At 44.0% G+C, this 26,716-nt stretch overlaps 1 protein-coding gene across 1 annotated transcript in view; it reads right to left on the minus strand.

Annotated features, from left to right (window-relative positions):
• Positions 1-6,563: 6,563 nt before the first annotated feature.
• Positions 6,564-26,716, minus strand: part of vps16 (VPS16 core subunit of CORVET and HOPS complexes) — a 65,972-nt gene continuing 45,819 nt past the window's right edge. Inside the window, exons 19-24 of the mRNA XM_033023558.1 lie at positions 19,664-19,771; positions 14,840-14,917; positions 9,877-10,046; positions 8,610-8,706; positions 8,414-8,517; positions 6,564-7,072 (exon numbers count right to left, since the gene is read on the minus strand). Of these exons, the coding sequence (XP_032879449.1) occupies positions 6,928-7,072; positions 8,414-8,517; positions 8,610-8,706; positions 9,877-10,046; positions 14,840-14,917; positions 19,664-19,771 (702 nt within the window). The 3' untranslated portion in view covers positions 6,564-6,927. The remainder of the gene's footprint in view (positions 7,073-8,413; positions 8,518-8,609; positions 8,707-9,876; positions 10,047-14,839; positions 14,918-19,663; positions 19,772-26,716) is intronic.

The following is a 26,716-nucleotide window of genomic DNA, read 5'->3' on the forward strand; positions in this document are numbered from 1 at the left end:
CAGATGGGGCATGCTGGGCCGAATGGCCTGTTTCCACACTGTATCACTCTATGACTCTATCTTTCCCTCTCAAACCCATTCTCCTGCTCTCTCCCCATTACCTCTGACACCCGTATCAATCAATGACTATCAATCTCCTGAAAAATATCCATTGACTTGACCTCCACAGCTGCCTGTGGCAATGAATTCCACAGTTCACCACCCTCTGACTTAAGAAATTCCTGCTCATCTCCTTCCTAAAGGAATGTCTTTTAATTCTGAGGCTGTGGCCACTGGTCCTAGACTCTCCCACTAGTGGAAACATCCTCTCCAAAACCCACTCCATCCAGGTTTTTACCAGGCTGGGACAGACGACAACAGCTTCACACCGTGTCCCAAAGCTTGTGTCCTGTCCTGCATCACCCAAGGCAGCAGAGATGTTATAGGAGAGGGCAAGCACTGTAACAAAGTAGCTCACGATGGTTTGGGTAACATTCAGGAATGTCTATGCATGGCACATCATGAATATTACTGAAGACCCGAAATATAATCTATACCTTTTCTCCAGAGATGCTGCCTGACCCACTGAGTTACTCCAGCACTCTGTGACATATCGCCTATCCATGTTCTCCACAGATGCTGCCTGACTCGCTGAGTTACTCCAGCATTCTGTGAAACGTCGCCTATTCATATTCTCCGCAGATGCTGCCTGACCCGCTGAGTTACTCCAGCACTTTGTGACTGTTTTCCCTTCACCCATCTGCCCAAGCCCACTCTCCCCCATCCTTTCCTATGTTCCTTTCCACCCATAAACCTCTCTCTGCCTTTACATTTCACTCCTCTTTCAAATCTGCTCTACTTATCTACTTGCATTTTTCTTCTTCACTTTTTAGTCATAGAATGATGCAGTGTGGAAACAGGCCCTTCAGCCCAACTTGCCCACACCGACCGACATGTCCCATCTAAATTAGTCCCACTCACACGCGCTTGGCCCATATCCATCTAAATCTGTCCTATCCATGTACGTGTCCAAATGTCTCTTAAACATTAGGATAGTCCCAGCCTTAACTACCTCCTCTGGCAGCTCATTACATACACCCAGCACCCTTTGTGTGAAAAAGCTACCTCAGATTCCTGTTAATTTCTGAAATATTGGTCATAAATTTGGTGCAAAAATGCTCCAAAATAAGGCTCAGAATGCATCAGAGAGCATCTAAAACCCCTGAGCTTCCAGGGCCCTTAAGCGGGCCCTGGCATCGAGGGACCACGCTTCGTGCTCGTGATGTGTGCAGCGCGCACACTATTTCACTTTAAGGTTTTTGTAATCCTGTCATGCCACCCCCCTTTTTAAAAAGCTTCGTACGGGCCTGGTAACTATAGCCTTTTTATATCCTCAAGGTTACTTGTGGAGTTGAAATAAATCATTAATCAATGTCGCTGTAACCTTCCATTTTGGTCTTTCCCAAGAGTTAACTTTAACCTTATGTTTCTTGCTGTTTTGAAAATCTCTCTCCCATATTTCTAACAATACATGCCACAAATGTCAATGTCCCTGTAGGGAGAATTGATTCTCCTCATTAAATGGGGTCTACTCATTAAAGGGGTCATTTGTTAACCTTTGGGAAACTTTCCTGCTAAACACAATGACAAAGAGCAGCTGTAATCTCAAGATTGCAACAGACAAATAAGTGCAGGTACACTGTAGGAGGGAATTGTGTGCTATACCCTTAATCTGACCTTACTCAGATAGGCAGACACAAAATAAAAGCTCTCCCCCCCCCCCCTTAATAGATAAGGAAGCATGCTTCTTTTTAGCAGAATGTTTGTATTAGCTATTTTAACTGCATTCTATGTTAGCCATTTTCCCCATCATGCTTCCCCAGTAATGTGAGCTGTAGGGGTTAGCCAAATTATAACCTACTCATCTTCCTTGCTGTATAGCGTCTCACGCAGTGCAACAGCGACTGGCAGGAGAACGAGCTCTCCCGCAACAGAGTTTAAAACGGGACCTCTAGGTAAGTAAAACTTATTCTGAGGTCGTATTTGAAAAACCCTTGTTGTGATTTATCTTTATAGAAAACATGAACAAGGGAAGACAAACGAAGAAGGTCGTACCCCGTCCGACTGTGATGGCCCAGGAGGGTTCCAGCAGTGGGGGGCGACCGGCGGCACCTGGCCCGCCAAGGGGGTGCAAGCACACCCACTACAGTGCAATACCCAGCACTGGCCATCGCATCTCCCTCAGCAGAGGGGAGCGTTGGTGACCAGGGCTGGGCTGGTCAAGAAGAGGGGTCTTTGGCTGAAGACAACAGCAGTATGCTAGGGGTGCAGGAACAGGAAGAGCTGCTGGGAGTGGTAAACCGCTACACTGTAACACCGCGAGCGGGACAGCCGTTGCAGCCTAAACTGGCGGCTAGCATTGACTATCTGTCCTTCAACCCACTCCAAGAACAGGTAGTCAATGAGGCGTTGGAACTATACACGCCACCGGAGAATTGTATTTCGCTCAATGTACCGGCCGTCAATAACCAAATCTGGGGGTACATTGGGCTGGGTATCCGAACCCAAGAACTAAAACTACAAAACATTCTGAAGCTCCTGACGTCAGCCATAACCTCATATGCTCGTTCCGTGGACGGTGTCGAAATGACCAATAACCAACAAGACACCCTGGCTCTGCTGTGTAACACACAGTATGAAATCAACAACCTCCGGAAAGAAGCCAAAAGACCTGCCCTCAATCCCAAATTTGCAGGGTTGTGCAAAATGCCGACCTCACAACCTCAAATCCTGCTATTTGGCAAAGACCTACCAAAGCAGGTAAAAGATGCCTTTCATTAATTTGGCCACCAGCGGATGAGATCCTATGGACTGTTGTCCTGGTGCCTGCCATAGATAGGCTGACAGAGCACTCCTAGCACAATTGATTGTACTGTAAGTCAGACCTTCATCGTGGTGAAGGCTGGACAGGAACTCTAGTATGTTAGTTATGGTTGCTGTTCTATATGTTGTCCCCGTTCTTGAACAGTATGCTTCCCATTTCATGATGCTGGAGATATCGTTTCTTGGTGGATAGTCGGTGAGATGCTGTCATCATGTCCACGGTCCTGTTTGACAGTCCCAGGATCCAACCTGTGCCCTCTGCCCAACTCCAACGACCCTCAAACACATCATTATAGGCTGCAAGACCAGCCTCACGCAAGGGAGATACACGTGGCGGCATAATCAGGTACTAAAAAGCCTGGCATCAGCCCTTGAGAACAGGCGGTGTGCGACCAACTCCTTGCCTCCGAGAGCAAGCAACCCCCCCCCCCCCCAAGGGCAACAACCTTTGTCCGAGAAGGACAGAAAACATCTAAACATCCTTCCACCAGAGCAGAAGAAGGAAACCTATGCAGGGCCCGTGACTGGAGGATGCTGGCGGACATCGGCCGACAACTAATTTTTCCACCTGAAATTGCTTCCACCGACCTCAGGCCAGACTTGGTGTTCTGGTCCCCTTCACAGAAGACTGCTTACATCAGAGCTCACAGTTCCATGGGAGAACTCTGTTGAGGAGGCCTATGAGCGTAAGAAGCTGCGCTACGCAGAGCTTGCAGCAGAGGCAACGCAGCGTGGCTGGAACACCAAAGTCTATCCAGTTGAAGTGTGATGCAGAGGATTTGTTGCGTCATCTACCATCAGACTGCTGAAGGAGCTTGGAATCCACGGTCAGGCTCTGCGGAAGACCATAAGATCACTCTCAGAGGCGGCTGAAAGAAGCAGCCGGTGGATTTGGCTCAAGCGGAACGACCCATGCTGGGCCCCAAGTACAGGTGTACGTCAGGGTGAATCTTTGGGACGGTTTGACATGGGACACGCGCTGAGGGCTGATCATCCTGCAGCGGGCCACCCTTGTGGAGGGTGTATAGTGTTAAAAGGCCGAAACACCCAGTGATGCAAGGGTACACTACTGATGATGTGTCCTGTGCCCAACTGTCCTGAAGGTTACCCAGGCCAAGATATACGTATCCCCCCCCCCCCCCCCCCCCCGCCCCCCACCGATGTTGAGCATCTACCACTCTCAACAATCAACGAATGTCGTGAAATGCTCCCCACCTATTGGCACAAGGGACTTCTTAACATCTTGTCCTGTGTATTTGATTCTGACTATTTACTTCAAGTGTGGTGACCCAGGTGGATGGGGTGCTGAAGAAGGCCTATGGTTTGCTTGTCATGATAGGTCAATGCACAGAGTATACCATTTGGTACGTTATGATGGAGTTTTACAAAACAATGGGCTATTGTCTGCAGATCCCGTTGACACACTATATAGGAAGGATGTGCTTATGCTGGGGAGAATGCAGAGGAACGTTTTAGGAAGTTGCCAGGATTGGAGGTCTTTAGTTTTGGGTAGATTGGTTAGACAGGTTGTATTCTGGTGTGAAGAAGGCCGAGTGGTAACAGGACAGAGGTTTACAAAATAAGAGGCATAGATAGGATGGTCAGAATCTGTTTTCCATCGTAGGGATATCAAAAGCAAAATTGGGTTAAGGTGAGAGGAAGGCATTTTGAAGGAGATTTGAGGGATTTAAAAAAAAAATGTGGTTAATATCGGGAACCCATTGCCAGGGGAGGTGATGCAATCAGCTTTGATCACTATTTTTAAGATGCATTTAGTGTGTACTTGAATAGGCAAGACATAGAAGGATAAGGAACTAATGCGGACAAATAGGATTAGTATTGATGGGCAAAAAAGGTTGTCATGTACATGGTGGGCTAAAGGGTACGATTTTGTGTTGTAGGCGCACAACCTTTTATCCGAAAGCCTTGGGACCAGACACTTTTCGTAATTCGGAATTTTTCGGCTTTCGGAATGGAAGATTTTTAGCGTAGATTTTAACGGCTGGCTCAGTGGTAGAGTGCTCGGCTCATATCCGCAAGGTCGCGAGTTTGCGCCTCGATCCCGGCAGTTACTCGGTCGCGAGTTTGAGTCTTCAATGTAGTTTTTTCTTGCAGAATAGGAGAGAATAGGGAGGGTTAGGCTGGGATCATTCTCTGCGAGATGATCTTAGTGCGGGAGACAAGTGTAGGAGAGGTGTACTGACTGTGTGGGCAGAACTTTGGAAGCGATTGCCCACCATTCTCAAAAGCCGCTGTGTCTCCCTGTCCCTCCAGCTCCAGAGGAATCCGCTCCCCGATGGGCCGCTACGGCGACAAGTGGCAGTTCGCCCACAGCCCGAGCTGCGCCACCCCAAGAACAAGACGTACCTTGCACACCATCAGCTTCTGCCCCTACGGGGAGCGTGTTCCTCTGGAGTTGGAGCGGGGCTGGGCTGGAGTTGCTGATCTGGGATCTCCGTGCTTGCAGTGGGCCTGGGGGTCGGTATCCCGATGAGGGGGCGCAGCTCGGGCTGTGGGCGAACTGCCACTTGTCGCTGTAGCGGCCCATCGGGGAGCGGCTTCTGGTGGTCCTGACGTCTCTCAGCTCCTGTCCAGGGGGGTGGCAGGAGACGTCAGGACCAACAGGAACCCGCTCCCCGATGGGCCGCTACAGCGACAAGTGGCAGTTCGCCCACAGCCCGAGCTGCGCCCCCTCATCCGCAACCCTGGTTCCTCTGGAGTTGGAGCGGGGCTGGGCTAGAGTTGCTGCTGGCTGTGAGTCTCTGGGATCTCCGTGCTTGCAGTTGGTGTCCCGTTGGTCCTGACGTCTCCGGCCACCCCCCTGGACAGGAGCTGAGACTGGGAACTGTACCGCCCTTGCCCCCTCCCTCTGCAACTGCAAACAACCCCACTCTCCTGCAAGGGCGGTACAGTTCCCAGTCTCAGCTCCTGTACAGGGGGGTGGCCGGAGACGTCACAGCCCGAGCTGCGCCCCCTCATCCGCAACCCCAAGAACAAGACGTACCTTGTACACCATCAGCTTCTGTCCCTACGGGGAGCGTGTTCCTCTGGAGTTGGAACGGGGCTGGGCTGCTGCTGGCTGTGGGTCTCTGGGATCTCCGTGCTTGCAGTGGGCCTGGGGGTCGGTGTCCCGTTGGTCCTGACGTCTCCGGTGACTGGCACTGACCTGCTGGCATCGCCGACGTGAAGACAGTGCAAAGCCCCCGCGCCGGTGCAATGGGCGGGGAGCTGGAGAGGGGAGGGAAGGGGTCACACACATGGCCGGGAAGCAGAGGGGTGTAGGTGGGGATGAAACTGAAGGGAGCGACAATCTGCTGCTGCCTGCCCGCTGAGTTAAAAAGTTCCCACGCAAGACTCACAATATACTGTGTATCGTGAGTCTACCGTGGGAACTTTTTAACTCAGCGGGCAGGCAGCAGCAGATTGTCAATTATTAACCCTCCCGCGCAATATACCCTCACCTTCTCTTTTATGAATGGGGATTTAGTTCCCCTTTCTTCGAGGACCGATCGGAGGTTCCGCTGTCACCTCTGCGGGCCGCCCTCAGTGAACGTCTTCAAGGACCTTTCTTCAAGGACCAAAAAAATGTCCGCTATTCGGAGCTTTTCGTTATTTGGAATTTTGGATAAAAGGTTGTGCACCTGTACAACTAAATTTAGATATACTTTCATCCACTGCTAAATCAGGGCCACTGGAAAAACAATAGAGCAAGTACATTTAATTTAATCAACTTTCTTTTGATAAACACTAACTCCACACCAAGTAGTTTATATAGTGCATATACTGTGGCATCAAACTTAAGTAATATTTAATTATACAAGATGAGACATTAAAAATATTTGCATGATATACATTTCAATGGCAACAAATTGTTAAACTAAGGTACTTCTGTTTTTTCCAGCATAACTATTCATCAGTTTGTCTTTTTGTGCTTCATGCCCACATGAAGATCGGTTTCAAGCAAATGTCCATGATACTGACTATAAACATATTTACAAATATACATCTGTTTCACAAATAGGGAACTAGTCCATAGTTGGACTCTCGTCATCTGTAAGCTGCATCTCACTTCTTTAGAATCTGTGTTTTTGCGGCGTTAATTTTCTCCACAATTCGCTGATCAGTAGCTGGTGTACACTTGGAAAGAATTGTGTTCAACTCGCTTTCATTTTTGCGTTCTGTTGCAACTTCCACAGCTTGCTCTAGATCTCTGAGACAGAATAAAGATAAAGCAGATTAGAGCTACATCTGAAGCACAATTAATAGTGCTTCCCAAAGACCATCTTACATTCTTGCCCCTGACTTAGTCTAAAGAAGGGTCTCGACCCAAAACGTCACCTAATCCTTTTCTCTCGAGATGCTGTCTGACCCGCTCAGTTACTCCAGCAATTTGAGGCTAACTTCCATTCTTTAAATATAAGTACAAGTACAAGAAAATAAAGATATAAAACAATGCTGGGAATGTCAAACATAACTTATTTTGGTATTTTCAATACCTTCCAAAGATTTCTACATGCATATTTGTAATAGATGTTTCCAATAAATTATGTCACTTTGTTCCTGACTGAAGTAAACCAGCAAAATACAGAGTAAGATTTCAAATCCCACAATGGTAGGTTGTGAAATATCCAATAAATCTGATTATTTAAGGACTGACATTGCAAATAACAATGAGAAATGTTGGAAAGGCCCAAAGATTTGACAGTGGTTCACTGCATTGCCATAATACATTGTTAAACTTTCAGGTTATCAGGGAAAAATAGATGAATAACACATCTCAAAGATATTAGTCTTTTCCAAAATAATAAGAAAGACAAGACAATTGCACTTAGGCTCTTGAACCACATATTATTTTTGGTAGATACACAGAAAATGCTGTAGTAACTCAGCGGGACAGGCAGCATCTCTGGAGAGAAGGAATGGGTGACGTTTCGGGTCGAGACCCTTCTTCAGACCCGAAAAGCCACCCATTCCTCTCTCCCGAGATGCTGCCTGTCCCGCTGAGTTACTCCAGCTTCTTGTGTGTATCTTCAGTTTAAACCAGCATCCTACATATTATTTCTGGTAGACGTTTGATCCACTTGCAACTCATCCCATGGTAAAATGTCTTTTTATCCCCGTTTCTTGCAATGAAATAATCGTTTTCATACAACTCCTTCACCCAAACTGTTTATCCCTGCACCAATTTACTTGGGTAATAATCTAAGATTATAAACCTCTGGATACTGTTCTATGGTTTACTTCCAAGGCAGTCAAAATTGCATTGATGCCATTTTTTAAAACGTTCAGTCCCAGTATGAATCACAATGACTCGAACTTCCAATTCCAATGAGGTTGGGTGACAATGAAATTCAGTCATTGATTTTGGTTTTAAGGAAGGTTTGGAAGTTGCCAGAAATCTAGCAGGGAGGAGGGGATTAGGTTTTTAAAAAAATGCAGATTTTGGAATCTGAAACATAAACTAAAGATGCTGGAAACACTCATTAGGTCATACCCACTGAAAGAGAAACATAGGTTTGGATTGCGAAATATTGACTAGATTTCTACTTACCCAACAATTATATGTCCTTTCACTTTCTGCTCTGGGTTGACTTTTGCTACATACTTCTTAGCTTCATACTTGTTATGATGTTTCACACATATTTCTACAAATGGCTAATAAATGGAAAGGAAAAAGCTTTATAACAGTTAAAAGTATGGCCTTTTATCAATGAAACACACAAATACTGCTATTTAAGATAACATACCATATACCCTATTGGGGACTTTTTGCTTTTGGAAAATTTTTCGAGTTCCTCCCAGTCTCCTTTCTCTGCCAGTGCGGCAATCTTTAGCCACCAGAACCTGAGTGTAAGAAACACAAGCTGTTAGCCTGCAGGGTGATGAAGTTGAGTCTGAGAAAACAAAACAGTTAAGTGTACTGTTTGTGTAGGAAGGAACTGCAGATGCTGGTTTACACCGAAGAGTAACTCAGCAGCAACATCTCTGGAGAGAAGGAATGTGTGATGTTTCGGAACAAGTCCCTTCTTCAGACTGAGAGTCAGGGGAGAGGGAGACACAGAGATAAGGAAGGGTAAGGTGTGAAAACGAGACATCAAAGAGGATGTAGATCAAGGAGATGTCGAATAGATCATTGTTAGCTATGGGAAGGTGATAACAAAGCAAACAGAGATATCATTTTTACAGATGTCCAAAAGTAAATTTTGTCTTTGGAAAATGCACTCAAAGCAGTTGATATAGTAACCATACCTCCACACCATTATAATGACGACATCAAAAGCACATAGTACTGATAAAGAACACTTACTGAAAGTGCAGAGAGAATGGAAACAATCTCTGCCATTCCTAGGGATCAACCCATGTAATTATGTAGAAACAAGGAACTCCAGAGGCTGGTTTACAAAAAAGACAAAATGCTAGAGTAACTCAGTGGGTCAGGCAGCATTTCCGGAGAACCCCTTTCTGCCTTCCACAGGGACCATTCCCTCCACAGTTCTTCAGTTCACTCATCCCTTCTCACCCAAGCCACCCCCTCCCCAAGTTATTTCCCCTTTCACTGCAAGGGTGGTAATTACCATCCCAAAACCTCTTCCCTCATCTCCATCCAGTGACCCCTGCAGTCCTTCCAGGAGAGACAGCAATTCACATGCACCTCTGCTAAAAGATGTTATTGATGTGGTCTCCTGTATGTCAGCATGACCAAGCATTGACTTGCCGACCATTTCGCTGAACACGCACTTAGCCCGCCAAGGCCTGCTGGATCTCCCGGTTGCTAACCATTTCAACTCCTCTTCCCAGTTCCAAAACTGACTTTTCAGTCCCAGGCCTTCTCCATTGCTGAAGCCCCACAGAGACTCACACCTATTCCCTCCCTACCCCTTCCACGCAATATTCCAGCATCTGCAGTTCCTCGTGTCTCCAGTCACCTATCTTTAAGTCAACTTATCCTAATTTTAGCACCATGTAAACTGATACAAATATCTGAAAGAACAATTTCAATAGTCTTGATGTTACCTTTTGTCAGGAATTTTAAAGTCTTTGTAAAGCTGTTCAGCTTGCTTGTGCTTGCTTTCCAGTAACAGTGTGGAGACAGTGTCATGTAATGATAAATCCAGGTATGTCTTTCCAACCTCCTTCTGCAAGCGATACTGATATCGCAGCAATTTAATTTGGTCTTCTGTGATCTTAAATTTGATGAAGTGAAAAAAAAGTTTCAATACACTTTTTCATTGCTATTTACATTTTTCAAAACAAGGAAGATTCCTCTGCTCATTTCTGGTGCAAAAACTATACTACTCCAATGATCCTGCATTCTTTTCCCAAAAGCTATCAGTTGGGATATCCTTGAGTATAATCCATCAGTTTATATCCAAGTGAATCTATCTCCCACATAGACATAAACAGTGAGCATTGATAACAAACCCCAAAATACATATTCTCACACGTTTACTGGCTAATTATTATCATCAGGCCAATTACAGATCCCTTCTACTGTGCAAACAAAACTGATGTAGAACATGAATCAAATCCACATTTGGATTATCTTGGTGCACATTGCTTTCAACGTACTTAGTTGGCCATGGAACAACCTGGAAGGTTCTGAGTCCTTGAAACACACCATGTAAATGCTTTTTATTTCCATTACTGGAGGGCAAATGTGCAAATCCTTTGCAAAGCCAATCATGCAGAAAAATAGGAGGTGGTTGGAGAAGGAAGATAGTCTAGTTAATTTGTCTTGCTCTATTTTTCATCCCATGAAACACTAAAATGTATCAGGATTATATGCAGCCTAAATAGTAAACAAGGATAAAGTCTATACCCTTTTTTACAGTTTTCAATGGTATAATGTGTTTCTGGTATCACTTACTGCTCAGGCAATGTAGTGATGGAAAATGGCAACTGGGGCAGTGGCAGAGCCGTTAGCACTTCTGTCTTACAGCTCCAGAGGCTTGGGTTTGATCTGTGGAGTCCTATGTGGAGTTTAAATGTTCTCCTTGTGGCTGTATGGGTTTTCCCTGGTGCTCTGGTTTCCTCCTGCCTCGTGTGCTGGCTGTTAGGTTAATTGGCTACAATAAATCGCCCATAATGTAGGGAGATGGTAGTAGGATCTGGGGTTGGGGTTGCGAATGCAAAAGGATAGATGCAGTTAGTGTGGAAGGGTGCTTGACAGTCCGTGCGGCTATGCGAGGTCGGAGGACCTGTATCTGTGCTATAATACTTCATAATTCAATGGCCCTTGTCTATCTGGCTTTTGAAAGGAAGAGAAAACCAATGGGTAAATATTTGACACCATAAGACCAAAGGAGATTGTTGCTGTTCAGCTGGTGTAGGAAGGAACTGCAGATGCGGGCTCGACGGACCTGATGGTCTACTCTCGCACCTACTTTCTATGATTCTATGATTCTATGCTGGTTTACACCGTAGATACAAAATGCTGGAGCAGCTCGGCTGGACATGCAGCATCGCTGGATAGAAGGAGTGGGTGATGTTTAGAATCGAGACCCTTCTTCAGACTTTGGTGTTCAGCTGGGTCTGTCTTAGATTTATGCCACAAGATATAGTGAAACAACACCTGGAGGTAATGAGGAGGTTATATGATGGGGGAAATTAGTAGCCAGCATTGACTCAATAAGCCAAAATGGCTTCTTCTTATGTTGTAAGGAAATATGGTGTCCGATAACTTATGAGCTTGATTCAAAATGTAATTGTTCCCGAAGATTTTGCAGAAGCAGAAGTATTTTGATTACATAATCCGATACTCTGAAACGTCTCACAGTAATCTGCCAAAGTATATAGTAAGAAATTAATTACCACAAGGGAATTCCAGCCAACACTTATATACCACAAGTTTTCAAGGTACTTAAAACTGCCAAGCATTTTATAGTTATACTTAAAGTAATTGTATTTGACAATGACTCCAGATATATTTTTCAGTATTCTACTAGACAATACATTTTATGTTTGCTTTTCCAAAATGTTAAACCAGTGCTCGTGTTGGGGCACTGGTTCAATGACAAAGTACAGCAACCTTTGTATAGAAAACATCCTGTACAGCATCTTCCATTGTAAGCCAAGTTTTCATTACCACAATGTGTAGCAAGGAACTGCAGATGCTGACTTAAACCGAAGATAGACACAAAATGCTGGAGTAACTCAGCAGAACAAGCAGCATCTCCGGAGAGAAGGTATGGGTGACGTTTTGGATCTTCAGAAGAAGGGTCTCGACCCAAAATGTCACCCATTCCTTATCTCCAGAGATGCTGCCTGTCCCGCTGAGTTACTCCAGCTTTTTGTGTCTATTTTCATTACCTCAACTTGCATTTGATGGGGTACATTTAACTTCTGACAATGCTCACCAGCTTTTTGCACGATGGATTAGTATTTATAGTTCTATGAGGCCACTCACAAGAAACATTGTTTTACTATACATAGAACAGATACTAATATTTTTGGTCACATTTGAATTGCAAATGTCACAGTTCAACTTGCTCAACCCACTGTTGCTACTTGTCTCGCCACTGGTCCACTCGCACCCCCCCTACTGTGGAACTTGCCTCATCTCCAGTGCTCCTTCGGGCCAGACTAGTACTCTGCAATACTGTGACAGACATATGCCCATGAACTGTCCTACAGTGTTATACAGTGAACCTGTGCTCACTACCACACACCAACACCACAGAAGGCTGTGGAGGCTAAGTTAATGGATATTTTAAGGCAGAGATTGATAGTTCTTGATTAGTATGGGTGTCAGGGGTTATGGGGAGAAGGCAGGAGAATGGGGTTAGGTGGGAGAGATAGATCAGTCATGATTGAATGGCGGGGTAGACTTGATGGACCGAATGGCCTCATTCTGCTCCTATCACTTATGAACAGGATAAGTGCTCCCATCACATGATCAAGTAGGCTAATTAGCCTAACATATGTCGTTAGTAAAACGATGTAATACATTAAGGAGATAATAGCAGAATATTTACAAAATCATAAATCAATACAGCAGAGTCTACAATTTTGCAAGCGTTCTTTAAGATGGTAATAAACAGAGTGGATAAAGTGGAAGCAGATAGGGCTGCACAGTTGCCTCATAGCACCAGTGACAGGCTTTATCCTGACCTCGGCTGTTATCTGTGAAGAGTTTGCATGTTCACCCAATGACCACGTGGATTTCTTTGGGATGCTTGTTTCTTCCCACATCCCATAGATGCGTGCATTTGTAGGTTTTGGCCGCTATAAATTGATGCGAAAGTGCAATAACATAGAACATGTATGAATGGGTAATCGATAATTGGCAGGGTCTCGTTGGGCTGAAGGGCCTGTATCGATACTATATATTTCAATGAATCAGCATTTGTAAAGTATTTGAGTTTCAAAGTGCTGCATAAAGGTGGCTGCACAAGAAGAGTGCACAGCATTGGGGATACGTTGCAAGAGACAATACTATCATTGACAGAAAACCAGTGCAGTAATAAATTTATCATTTTCAGTTGATCAATTAATCGGTAACTTGTAGCAAGTAGACAAAAGGGACTGCATGTGCTAGAAACAAGAGAATCAGAACATTGGGAAAGTTCAGCGGGCCTACAGCAAGTGTTGGAAAATGATGCAGACCAACATTTTGGGTCGAGACCCTGCATCAGGATTGCCAGAACACAGTATTACGTTGGGGAGGCTGGGATAAAGTGTAGTTTAGTTCAGAGTTAGTGTGGAAACAGGCCCTTCAGCCCATCGATTCCGCACCGACCAGCGATCCCCGCACATTAATACTACACTAGGGACAATTTTTTAAAACATTTATACCAAGCCAATTAACCTACAAACATGTAGCCTTTGGAATGTGGGAGGAAACCAAAGTTCTCGGAAATAAAACCCCCATGCAGTCACGGGGACAACGTACAAACTCCGTACAGACAAGCACCTGTGGCCAGGATGGAACCCGGATCTCCGGCGCTGTAAGCACTGTAAGGCCTCCATGCCGCCACTTTGTACGTTTGTAAGATTTGTATGTGACGGGTGGAACCATATTGAGAGGGGATAATGGGCAGATTGATCAATGTTGGGAGGAGATGGGAGAACTGAATAAAGGGAGAAAAGAACTGTGTGGGCAGGTGAACGTGTGTGGGAGGAGAGCACAGAGGATGTGGAAACACAACATAGAGAAGTTCAATATTCATACTACCGCTACCCAAAGGCAAGTCAAAATGGTTTTCTTCCAATTAGCATTTGGCTCCACTGTGTCAGTGGAGGAGGCAGAGGAGAGCAGCATCTGTGAAGAACACAGATAAGCGAAGTTTTGGGTCAGGATCCTTCTTCAGTGTTTGTAGTGTAGAAGAAATGTAGTGGGGTGGGCCAAACATGACGAGTTACAGGTGAAGAGGCTTTAATTGGTTGGACAAAGAACAGAGATGAAAAGATGAAAGACTTTAAAACAAAGAAAAAGTAGAGGCGTGAGATATAGGTGGAAGGGGACGTGGGGGAAGGGCGGAACGAGGTGGGGCACAGGGAAATGAGGGGGTATAAAGGGAGAGTTTGTTTCTATAATTGGAGAATTCAATGTTCATACCACTGGGTTGTAAGCTACCAAAGGAGAATGGGGTGCTCCAGTTTGTGTATGGCTTTACTCTGGCAATAGAGGCCCAAGACAGAAAGGTCAGTATGGCAAAAGGAGGTAGATTACAACCACCCACCTCCCGCCCCTTATTTTCCCCCCTTCTCGTTACCACAAAAGGTGAATGTTCATTTTAAAGTACTGCATCATGTGGGGTTAAGCCTGACAAACAACCCTAGCACTGAAAGCAGAGTTTGTTTAGTTTATTGTCACGTGTACCGAGGCACAGTGAAAAGCTTTTGTTGCGTGCTATCCAATCAGCAGAAAGACAATACACGATTACACCTCACTGAAGACCCATTTGTGGCTCCAGTGATACAAATGTTTTGGATTTTTTACATTTAAACTTGCACTTTCAACGGGTTCAGCACAAACCTTGGCAGCGATTTCATGCTTAGCTTTATTGTATTCATCCACTGCACTCTGCAAATTGGCTACTCGCCCCTCGATTGTCTGTTGAACAAAAATAAATTAAATTAAATTTAAATTAAATTTCTTTATTTATATAGCACATTTTTAGTCAACTTGCATTGACCCCAAAGTGCTTCACATAATTACATCCACACACACAGGCAAAGGTGGGTGAAGTGTCTTGCCCAAGGACACACACAGGCAAAGGTGGGTGAAGTATCTTGCCCAAGGACACAACGACAGTATGCACTCCAAGCAGGATTCGAACCAGCTACCTTCCGGTTGCCAGCCGAACACTTAGCCCATTGTGCCATCTGTCGTCCCTAGGAAATAGGAAAAGTTAAAGCAATTTTAAATAGGATAGAGTAGGTGTAATTTAAATCTGAAGAAATAATATTTCAATGTGTTTCACAAAGTCTGATATCATGCAACACAGAACTAATGACTGAATGTGTAAAGCGGCTTTTTCACGGGGCGACTTGACGCAAGATGTAACCAGAGTGAAGTGGTCGTGGTCTAGCACGATATCACACGATATAACGGGGGGTAGATAAAGAGTTCCCACGGTACTCGGCATTTCTGTTATTTGTGCGAGTGACTTGTCCGTCTCCCGAGCTTTCCCGTTAAATCTTGAATGAACATTGTGAAGTGTTGTTAAATCATCACGTGGCACAAATGATGTCACTTTTTTTCCACACACTATAAATATCCTCCCTTGGTTGAATTGGCTCATTTGGAAACATGTTTTACTGTGTATGTGGGAGACACAGATGGACTGAGCACAGTACCTCGGTCTTACTGTGTGTGGGAGAGGGGGAGAAAGAGACGTACACTCACAGAGGCAGAGTCTCTCAGCCTGTGTAAGAGGGAGGGAGGGAGAGAGAGAGAGAGGCACACACAAGGTGGATGTGAAATCTCACCTGCCTGTTTCAGTGACAGACACCCGCCGCCAGTAAATGAAGACACCCCCATCTGTCTCCCCCTCCTCTCCCTCGACTCCCCCACCTTTCCCTCCCAACTCCAGTACCGTCCCGACCCCCTGGGAAACTGAATAGAGCAACAATCAACTGCTGCCTGTGCGCTGATATGACAATAAAGGCTACTTTACTTTACTTTACTGAGTTAAAGAGTTCCCACGGTAGACTGTAAAACTGGGACCCTGGTTCTGGACTCCCCCAACATCGGGAACATTCTTCCTGCATCTAGCCTGTCCAATCCCGTAGATACTGATTAGACCGGTATCTATTTATTTACTTTATTAATGATTTCAATTAAATATTGGGACCATCAGGCCGCAAACGTTATTTCTTGAGTGTTAGTGCTGGACTTTGACTCGACCTTCCTAGTTAGCCGGCGCCTGAGACTGAGCCAAGCAATGTCCAGACCTGACTTCAACACAAAGTGATGGAGGAACTCAAAGGGTCAGGCTCGTCCAACGCTCTGTGTTTTGCTCGTGATTCCTCCATCTGCAGTTCCTCGTGTCTACAGACCAGAGTTGCCACTTGACTCCGAGATGACCATCACAGAGCATACGGAAGATAGACACGAAATGCTGGAGTAACACAGCGGGATGGGCAGCATCTCTGGAGAGAAGAAATGTGTGACGTTTCGGTTCGAGACCCTTCTTCAGAGTCTCGTCCCGAAACGTCACCCATTCCTTTTATCCAGATGCTGCCCGTCCAGTATTTTATGTCTGTCTCCAGTATTACTGTATCTATCATCGGCGCAAACCAACATCTACAGTTCTTTCCGACACATTAGAGGATACCGTCTCGCCATCACTCGGATTACCCGCTTCATTTCCATAACGTTGCCACCTCTCTTTACTTTGCTTACTGAAGCCTGATCCTTGTCACACCCAGTGCTCTATCGCCCAGCCTCTCATCTTTCAATCGGGTTCGGCCAGGAAGGAACTGCAGATGCTGGATTAAAACGAAGATAGACACAACATGTAGCTCAGCGGGACAGGCAGCATATCAGAAGGGTCTCGACCCGAAATGTCACCCATTCCTTCTCCCCAGAGATGCTGCCTGTTGCGCTGAGTTCCTCCATTTTGTGTCTACCTTGGGTTTATCCAGGATCTCCCCGTTGATGTCCTAACTCGCTTTGGTTTGTTATTATTGTCTCATATCGAGAACCAGCAGATACAGGTTTAGGTTCGGGAGGAATGATTTAATGAGAGCCTAAGGGGTAACTATTTTACGCAAAGGGTGGTGGGTGTATGGAATGAGCTATCCGTTAAGGTAGTTGAGGCAGGTACTGTCGCAATGTTTAAGAAGCATTAGACTGAAGCATGGATAGGATAGGTTTAGATGGTTATGGGCCAAACGCGGGCAAGTGGGACTAGTGTAGATGGGACATATTGGTCGGTGTGGGCAAGTTGGGTCGAAGGGCCTGTTTCTACGCTGTATGATTCTATGCAGGGAATAAACTTTTGTTTGCGTGCTATACAATCATATCAGATAATGCTATACATGAATATAACCAAGCCACGTACAGTCTGAAGAAGGGCCTCGACCCGAAACGTCACCCGTTCCTTCTCTTTAGAGATGCTGCATGTCCCGTTGAGTTACTCCAGCATTTTGAACCGTCGAGTTACTCCAGCATTCTCTTTAAACCGGCATCTGCTGTTCCCTCCAACACATGCACAAGAACACCAGGTAGAGCGAAGAGGAAAATACCAGAGTTCAGAATATATGTTTTCAGGACAGTTCCAGGGGGAAAAAGTCCAATGTCCGCATTGAGGTAGGTTGGTAGGTCGGGTCAGTGCCCAAACGAATGGAAGGAAGAACCATTCTGAAGCCGGATAAGAATAGGTGGTCGGCGCGGACTCGGTGGGCCGAAGGGCCTGTTTCCGCGCTATATCTCTAAAATCTGAAGTTAGGTAATGTCTAAAGGAACTGCAGATGCTGGTTAATACGCACAAAAGGACACAAAATGTTGGTGTAACTCAGCAGGTAAGTCAGATCTGGGAAGAAAAACATAAAAAGCTGGAGTAAGTCAGCGGGTCAGGCAGCATCTCTGGAGAAAAAGAATAGGTGGCGATTCGAATTGGAACCCTTCTTCAGACATCCTAATCGGAATTGAGTCTGAAGATGTGTCTCGTCCCGAAACATCAGCTATTTTTCTCCAGAGATGCTGCTTGACTCGCTGAGTTACTCCAGCTTTTTGTGTCTGTCTTCGGTTTAAACCAGCATGTGCAGTTCACTCCTTACACGGGTCTCTGGAGAACATTGATTGGTAGCGTTCCGGACCCTGCTTCGGAAAGGCATCGATCGCTAGTCGGCGAGGACTCCGAGCTGTATCTCTCAAAGAAGTACATGTGAAAAATTCCTCACGGACCATAAAAATGCGGGACCTTTCAGTAAAGTCCCTTTTAAAGTCCCTTTTAAAGATTATAGTTATTTTCTTGAATCTCATTAACATAACTCATGAATAAGTTGATGTCCATATGCGGATGCAAATCTTTATTTTTTAAATTCAATCCCACAGAAGACAATTTTTACTCACCTTCTGTCCCCTCTGTCCAGCTTCCGGGTTCACCGTTCGCAGGAGTTCCCACGGTAACCGCAAGAGTTACGGATATACGGATATCGCACTGGCCACTACGTTCATATAATGTTGCAATGCTCAACCACAAGTGTACAAGTCACTCTTGGAGAAATTCAAACTTGCTTGAATTTTCTCCCGAGTCACCAAGTTACACGATTACCTGCCATTAGAGCCACGGTGGTCCACGAATGCCGTACTGTTATCGCACGAGGTTCCCACGATGTTAAACTCTGGTTAACTCTTGCGTCAAGTCGCCCCGTGAAAAAGCCGCTTAAGAAGAAACCGCAGATACAGGTTTAAACTGAAGATGGACACTAAAAGCTGGAGTAACTCAGCGGGACAGACTGCATCTCTGGAGAAAAGGAATGGGTGATGTTTTGGGTCAAGACGCTTCTTCAGATTCAAGTCTTTTCTTCAAACTCAATCTGAAGAAGGGTCTCGACCCGAAATGTCACCTACTCCTTTTCTCCAGTGATGCTGTCTGACCCGCTGAGTTACTCCAGCTTTTAGTGTCCATCTTCGAGCAATGACTGAAGGTCTATCCAGAGAGGCAAGTTTTAAAGAGAATCAAAAACAGTATTAAAAAAAAGGAAGAGGTTTAAAGGAGGACATTTATGGGTTAAGGCCTTAGCATATGGGGGCTTGATTGTCAATAAAGTGGCAATTTAAACCAGGATGGGCAAGAGGCCAGTACTGGGGTTAAGGTTGGTGGGGGAACTAGAATAGAGAATGATTTGAAGACTGGGATAATTTGAAAATCACCCTTTTGCTTAATCGGGAACCACCAAAAGCCATCAAGCACAAAGGCGATAGTCAAATGAATATGGGTCAGGACACAGGCAACACAGTTCTAAACGATTGTAAACATCTAGAGCACAAAGTGGGGTTACTAAAAAATTCAGGTGCATAAGTTAGGAGATGAATTTCAGCAACAAGGAGTCAAGACATGTTATAATGATGGAATTCAGCAGCATTGCCGGGGGGGGGGAGGACACGGGCGAGAGGGTGGGAGTGGGTGAGGTTGATGTGGGCGAGGCTGACATTTGGCCTGTTGTTGTGAAGGGTGAACGGCCCTGTCCTTGTGAATGTGTATTCTATTTATATGATTTCACTGCTCGACTGGCACTCGATTTTTTCTCCCCAGTGTTTTGACCTTTACCATTGCTCTACAGTCCTGAAGAAAATCTACTTTGTACAGGTCCCACTCGATGTTGGTAGAAACAGAACTCTTCCTACCGTTTCATTACAGTAACTGGAACGCACATAGAAGTTGCCAAGTTCCTGATGGTTGTCATCCTGATTGAATAGATCCTTGAGTGTCTCGGGCTCCTGGTGCTTACAGAACTACAAACAAACATTCACCAGTCAAAAAGATGCACAACTCCAAAATACAAGCTATTCTATTTAACATTAAGTGAATTATCAGAAGTCACATCATAAAATGATCAAAACACACGAACCACATAATCGTTGAAACTATTTACTCCTAATGAGAGGCAAAAACAATAAATATTCATAGAAAAATGGACAAAATACCTCATCTTATTATACTTCACAAAATATCTCACAACAATCCACAATCATTCTACCACTATTAGTGGAATAGTGTTGTGGGAAGAAATTACGTGTTAGAAGTAGGAATCTTCAAAATATTGTTAGCTTGATATTTAGGAATTTTTCTTTGCACCCAATCTCGAGTCCATGGTATCCCCCATATAAAGTATCAAAAGTGGAAAAGTATCCCATGCCTTCCCTTCAACTTAATTTAAAAGTAACACAATAAACAAACAAACCAAGAACACAAGAACAGAAAATACTAGCACCACCCAATGAGTCAAGCAGCATCGCCCCAGAGTAACAAAAGTTAATATTTTGGGCTCAATCACTTTACATCCAAACTGTAAAAAGTGAGAGATTCAACTAAAGGATAAAAGTAAATAAAAGGTTTGTGATATAGTAAAATGCAAGAGACTAAATAAAAGATAGGATAATGGTGCAGTGAAGGGGATGGAGTAATTGAACAATTAAAGAGTCAGACAATAACAGAGGTGGTGTGCATGGAAACAACCCTTTGATGTCTCGTTTTCACACCTTGCCCTTCCTTATCTCTGTGTCTCCCTCTCCCCTAACTCTCAGCCTGAAGAAAGGTCTTGACCCGAAACGTCACCCATTCCTTCTTTTCGGCGACGCTGCCTGTCCATCTGAGTTACTCCAGCATTTTGTGCTTGTCAACCGGAGTGCTACTCAGATTCATTACTGCAAAGATGAGTGTTGATTCTAGACAACGTCCATTCAAAATCAGGTGTTATATGATGTTGAGCTTTACTGTAACAGTGTGAAGAAGCCCAAGGACACACGGGTCAGTAAGGAATCAAGGTGGCAGGTGGTTGAGAGCTTGAGTTCCTGTTTGCAGATTGCATTTGGTGTCACTCATTATAAACCAATCAGCGTAGAAAATATTACCACAGTGCTGAACAAAGATCCTATAGCAAACAAGATAGACCACTACTTCTAAATGCAATGGGCTGACGTGTAGTACGCAACGGAGTGGAACAGGTGCCTTTTTTTCATTCATTTCAGTAACTAGACCCAACCCGACTCGCAGTGTAATCAACGTTGCGGGGGAACAGTTTGTGTTAATAAATTAAAATTCTGAAAATGAGATTTTTCCCAAATAACCTTTATTTTTATGAGGATGCTTCCGTCTCCGCACTAGTATCTTTGCTCCGCTATGGGATTGATGAAGCTGAATTTTAGTTAAAATATAAGAAGATATTAAAATAGGTTTCTGGGCTAGCTTACAGCTTATATTTAGTCTCAAATTAGGCTTGCCTCAGGTTGCAGTGTGTGGGATAATAAACACCATAACATTGTCTCCCAAGTGACAAGCAGAGAGGAGAAGCTAGAGAGATCTCTTTGAAGTAAGATGCCATAAACCAAATGGCCAATGTTATGGGGGAGGAGGCGAGAAAGGAAGAGAGAAACAGCTAGTCACATCTTTGAAGTAAGATGCCATAAACCAAATGGCCTATGTTTATGAGGGACCAAATGACAGCGAGGAAGCAGCGAAACAGCTAGGGTGATCTCTGTGAAGATAAAATGGCATTATCCAAATAGCCAATGTTTATGAAGGACGAGAGAGGAACAGGGAAGTGGAAAGATAAAATGTCGTAAACCAAATGGCCAATGTTATCTTGTACTATGTAAACAAAGGCCTTTGATGTGATGCATTCTGTGGAAACCCTTTCCTGTACCTCTGACCATGACTAATGTCTGAAATGTGCTAAGGGGACAAAAAAACCCTATTTAAGGCAATGTAATTCTGTTGTTCAAAGAAGGTGAACGGAGGACGGTCAAGTGTCTGTAATGGTCACTTGACTGGAGTCCTCCCTCCTTCCATCGGCCGATGTTAAGTAAAGTTTTGATCTGGTCTACCAAACAGTTTGTGTGGTGTCTGTTTATTAAGAAGCGAACCTGGTTTAGTAGTTAAGAAAGTAGCTTTTTCATTGGCGTAGTTATGCAGGCCTCGCTGGGACCACATCAACGGCTGACTGTGCAAGAGGTTGCAGAGGTTGCCGGGATTGGAAGGGAGATAACTGAGCTCTATCGGCCCCCTTGTAAGACCGACTCCCTAGAAACTCCCGGGAACATCTGTGATCCTTCATCAGACATTGAATTGGTTCCCTGCCGAGGTTCTTAGCAACAGACAAAGGTAAGACCAGTTGGGCTTTATATGGGGTTTTTTTTTTAAGAAGGGATTGTGTATGTATTTTTAAGACAGAATTGTGTATGTATTTTTAAGACAGAATTGTGTATGTATTTTTAAGACAGAATTGTGCATGTATTTTTAAGAAGGGCTTGTGTATATTTTTAAGAAGGACTTGAGCGGTTTCTCTTTCTATCTCTCTTTGTTTTCTCTTTTTCTCTATCTCTACTAAGGGCTCATAGGCCTCATTGAGACATCCGTGATTTGTCGGGTTGAGAATGGGGGGTGAGGTGTGCGTCTGGCTTATTGAGACATCTGAAGAGTTGTCGGATTGAGAAATAAGTGGCGTTGTATATTAAGTTTAAAACGTCTGCCAGGTTGACACTGGGGTATCGGTTATCGAGTTGGCCTCGTTGAGACACTTGGGTCGTATATTAAAGGGTTAAAAAGTCAGCCAAATTGAGAAACTGGGGTCTCGAGTAGTGAGTCGGCCTGGTTGATATATTTGGAACGATTCGGAATTAAGAAGTCTGTTTTCTCTTTCTTTCTATCTATCTATGGGGAATGCTCTGGATAACAGTCCAACATATGTGTTATTTGAATCCTAGGTATAATAAGAAATTTAAAATGTTAAGTTACAAGTTGACCAAACGGTTAGGGGATGAAGCCTGGCCAGTAGGGGGAACATGGAATGTCGAGACAATTAAAAAAGCAGAAATGTTGATATGGGAAAGGAAGGCAGGAAAGAAATGGAAGAAAGGAATTAAAACATGGGAAGCAGAAGCAGTGAAGAAGCATGAGGAGAGTATAGAGTTTGAAGTTGGATGGATACTGTATGTAAGAAGGGGATAGAGTTAAGAAACAAGGATAGCACTCGGAAAGGATGGAACGTATTGCAACTAGAATGCCAATGGGCAGAGGAACAAGAGGAAATAATTAAAAGACAGACAGGAGGTGAGAAACAGGTGATGGTTAGTAAAAAATAAACCCAGTACTGGTAAATCCTCTGGAGGAGACTTCATGTCTGGCACGACGACCCTATTTGGTAATAAGATGAGGAGTTAGGTAATCTTGGGAGATGTCCACATCCCTATGCCCTACCAGTAGCAATGGCATCTTTACCTGGGACAGTTCCGTCAGTAACATCCCTATACCTTGAAGTTCTGACCTTACAAAGCTCCCCAGGATTGGGAGCAAGGGAATGCCTTTCTGTGCGTAATTTGTTTAACGCATTGATGCTACCAGAACAGCTGGTCATTGTTAAATAGGTTGTTGATAGTGTATCCAAACAGGGCAGCCTGTACATCCAAATGCGTAGTGTCAGCAGCTAAACAGATGCTAGCAAATAGAACGGTCCTGCCAAACATGAAGGAGGTATGTACATTACAGAGGGACGCCTCTCATATATAAAAATAACTATGGAAACAAGAGGGCTGTGCCATTGATTCAGCACACCCCGCTTGGACAAGTTGGTGTATTCGATACATTTTTACTCGTCTTACCCATGCTGGTAAGGAGGGAATGATAGGATAACAAAGGAAACGTGGTGGCAGGCCTCTGAATGTAAAATTTGCCAACAAAGTAATCCAGACAAACCATTTAAGATACCCTCAGCGGTGACGCCAATGCCATCACGACCGTTTGAATGCATACAGATTGATTTTATTGAAATACCAAGGGCCCAGTGTTATAAATATTGCTTAGTGATTTTAGATTTATTTAGCAGGTGGAGTGAAGCTCTACCAACCACTAATAATACTGCTGAAACTATGGTAACATTGTTGTTAAGAGAAGTTATTCCCAGGTTTGGCCTACCTAATGTCATAAACTCAGACAATGGTCCTCATTTTAACCACTATTAATAAGGAAATATGTGCACATTGTAATATTCAACAGCAATTTCACTGTGTACACCACCCACAGGCATCTGGGATGGTGGAAAGAGTCAATGAGGATTGCAAAATAAAATTACCCCGGAGGTAAATCCTTTTTCTGACAGGCAACTATGTTATAAAAAATTGGGGATGAAGGAAAATTTGATGGAGAAATGAGGAAAGAGCTAGGGAGACTGAAAAGTCAAGGGGAGTCTGACTAATCATGATCTGGATCAATGTCCAATTAGGGTTAGGTAACCAGGATTTTGGTAAACAGAACTCTTGTCAGAAAAAGGGAAAGTAAATTACAAAGAGACGTCTTTGAAGATGAAATATTATATACTGCTGGTAAAACAATGTTTTTGTATATGTACTGCTTGTAAAACAATGTTTTTTATGTGGAATGTGTGAAATTCAAAGCAATGAGCAAAGTTGTGTGTCACTTTAAGAAGTTTGTCCTTTAAAATGCAAATGGAATGCAGTTTATGGTGTGCTCCGTTAAGAAACAGGCATGAATGGGGGGGCGGAGCTATACTCGAATGATAAAATGTGTTGGTTGATTATAAATCTTTTGAACCAAGTTTAAAAAAGACTCATCCCGATTAAAGTGTTAAATGAGATTGGAAATGTCAAAATTACAGAGAAAAAGAAAATGTATTATTGATTACTGATTCCGAGTGAGTTCTTTTAGGAAAGATTGTTTTGATGTGATAACAGAGGTTGTCTTTTAAAATGCAAATGAAGCAAGATTACTGTTTTCAAGCAAACAAAAAGATGTTGAAGCATGTGCTGTGTGAGGGAAATTAGGTAGATGAAAAATTGTCTTATGACTTACAAAAGGGGGTTTGAGGGAAGTAGATTGGGGAAGAGAACATATTTGGAGAATTGAATATTTAGGTGGGGAGAGCCTCTTCGGATATAATTGGATTAAAGAATAAATTCACAGGGAAGTGTTAGGAAGGAACTGGAGATGCTGAGAGATCAAAGGAAGACAAAAGTGCTGGAGAAACTCAGCTGGGAACAAGATTGATACAGGAAAAGCTGCTGTGTCCACCCCCTGGAGAGTGGGGGGAAGCCACTTACAGGCCCTGGGCAATTAACTAATTATGTATGGATGGAAATTAACCCATGTCTTGCCAGATCTACATTCTCAGGATGGAGGAGCTTTGCTGGAAGCCATAAAAGCTATACGATGATGGTGCTGGGACAAGAAGAAATTGAGACTGTATTGAAAAGAACAACCAAGTGTTGCTAACAACATGAACTGCTGTAAAGATTGAAGATCATCGTCGCTGGATACATTTGATTGACTGAACAGTTTGTGGAAACAAGGACTATGGGCTATTGATGCACCCTTTATTCTGGGGTGGCCCAGCCCACATGGACTGAACTTTCTTCAGAATGGCAAACTTGCGGACTAACCCACATTTAAAGGATGGTACGCACCTCCTTTTAAACAAGATTGAAGTCAAACATGACAAGCGCAGCAAAGATATCCTGACTACAGACAGTAAGAGGTCTGCAAAGGCCAGTTAAATCTACCTGTTTTTGCCACAACCAAGGCACTGGTGTATTTTTAGGAAACAGTATATTTGTGACAGGCATTGTTATGTTGCAAATGCAGTGCCACACAAGAGAAGCATGAACCAGTTACACCAGCACACGGGGAATTCCAAGCGAAGCCGAATAAAGGCTGAGCAATTTTTATGATCCTTTTCCTGTCCTATGGTAGTATCTTAGTGTCACGTTCGGGGGAGGTTGGTGGCCATTTAAAATGTTTGGAGGGACTTGTGGAACGATTGTCCACTATGAAATGATTGTGTTACTAGTGTACTATTAATTTGTCTGATGAGATGTTATGGTTTTCGTATGTACTCAGCAAGGACTGTAGTTGTTATCAAAAATTTGATAAAAGGATGGAATGATGAAGCTGAATTTTAGTTAAAATATAAGAAGATATTAAAATAGGTTTCTGGGCTAGCTTACAGCTTATATTTAGTCTCAAATTAGGCTTGCCTCAGGTTGCAGTGTGTGGGATAATAAACACCATAACATTGTCTCCCAAGTGACAAGCAGAGAGGAGAAGCTAGAGAGATCTCTTTGAAGTAAGATGCCATAAACCAAATGGCCAATGTTATGGGGGAGGAGGCGAGAAAGGAAGAGAGAAACAGCTAGTCACATCTTTGAAGTAAGATGCCATAAACCAAATGGCCTATGTTTATGAGGGACCAAATGACAGCGAGGAAGCAGCGAAACAGCTAGGGTGATCTCTGTGAAGATAAAATGGCATTATCCAAATAGCCAATGTTTATGAAGGACGAGAGAGGAACAGGGAAGTGGAAAGATAAAATGTCGTAAACCAAATGGCCAATGTTATCTTGTACTATGTAAACAAAGGCCTTTGATGTGATGCATTCTGTGGAAACCCTTTCCTGTACCTCTGACCATGACTAATGTCTGAAATGTGCTAAGGGGACAAAAAAACCCTATTTAAGGCAATGTAATTCTGTTGTTCAAAGAAGGTGAACGGAGGACGGTCAAGTGTCTGTAATGGTCACTTGACTGGAGTCCTCCCTCCTTCCATCGGCCGATGTTAAGTAAAGTTTTGATCTGGTCTACCAAACAGTTTGTGTGGTGTCTGTTTATTAAGAAGCGAACCTGGTTTAGTAGTTAAGAAAGTAGCTTTTTCAGGATCTTTGGTGCGGAGAC

This window comes from Amblyraja radiata, chromosome 7 (assembly GCF_010909765.2).
Source record: "Amblyraja radiata isolate CabotCenter1 chromosome 7, sAmbRad1.1.pri, whole genome shotgun sequence".
NCBI classification, from domain to species: domain Eukaryota; kingdom Metazoa; phylum Chordata; class Chondrichthyes; order Rajiformes; family Rajidae; genus Amblyraja; species Amblyraja radiata.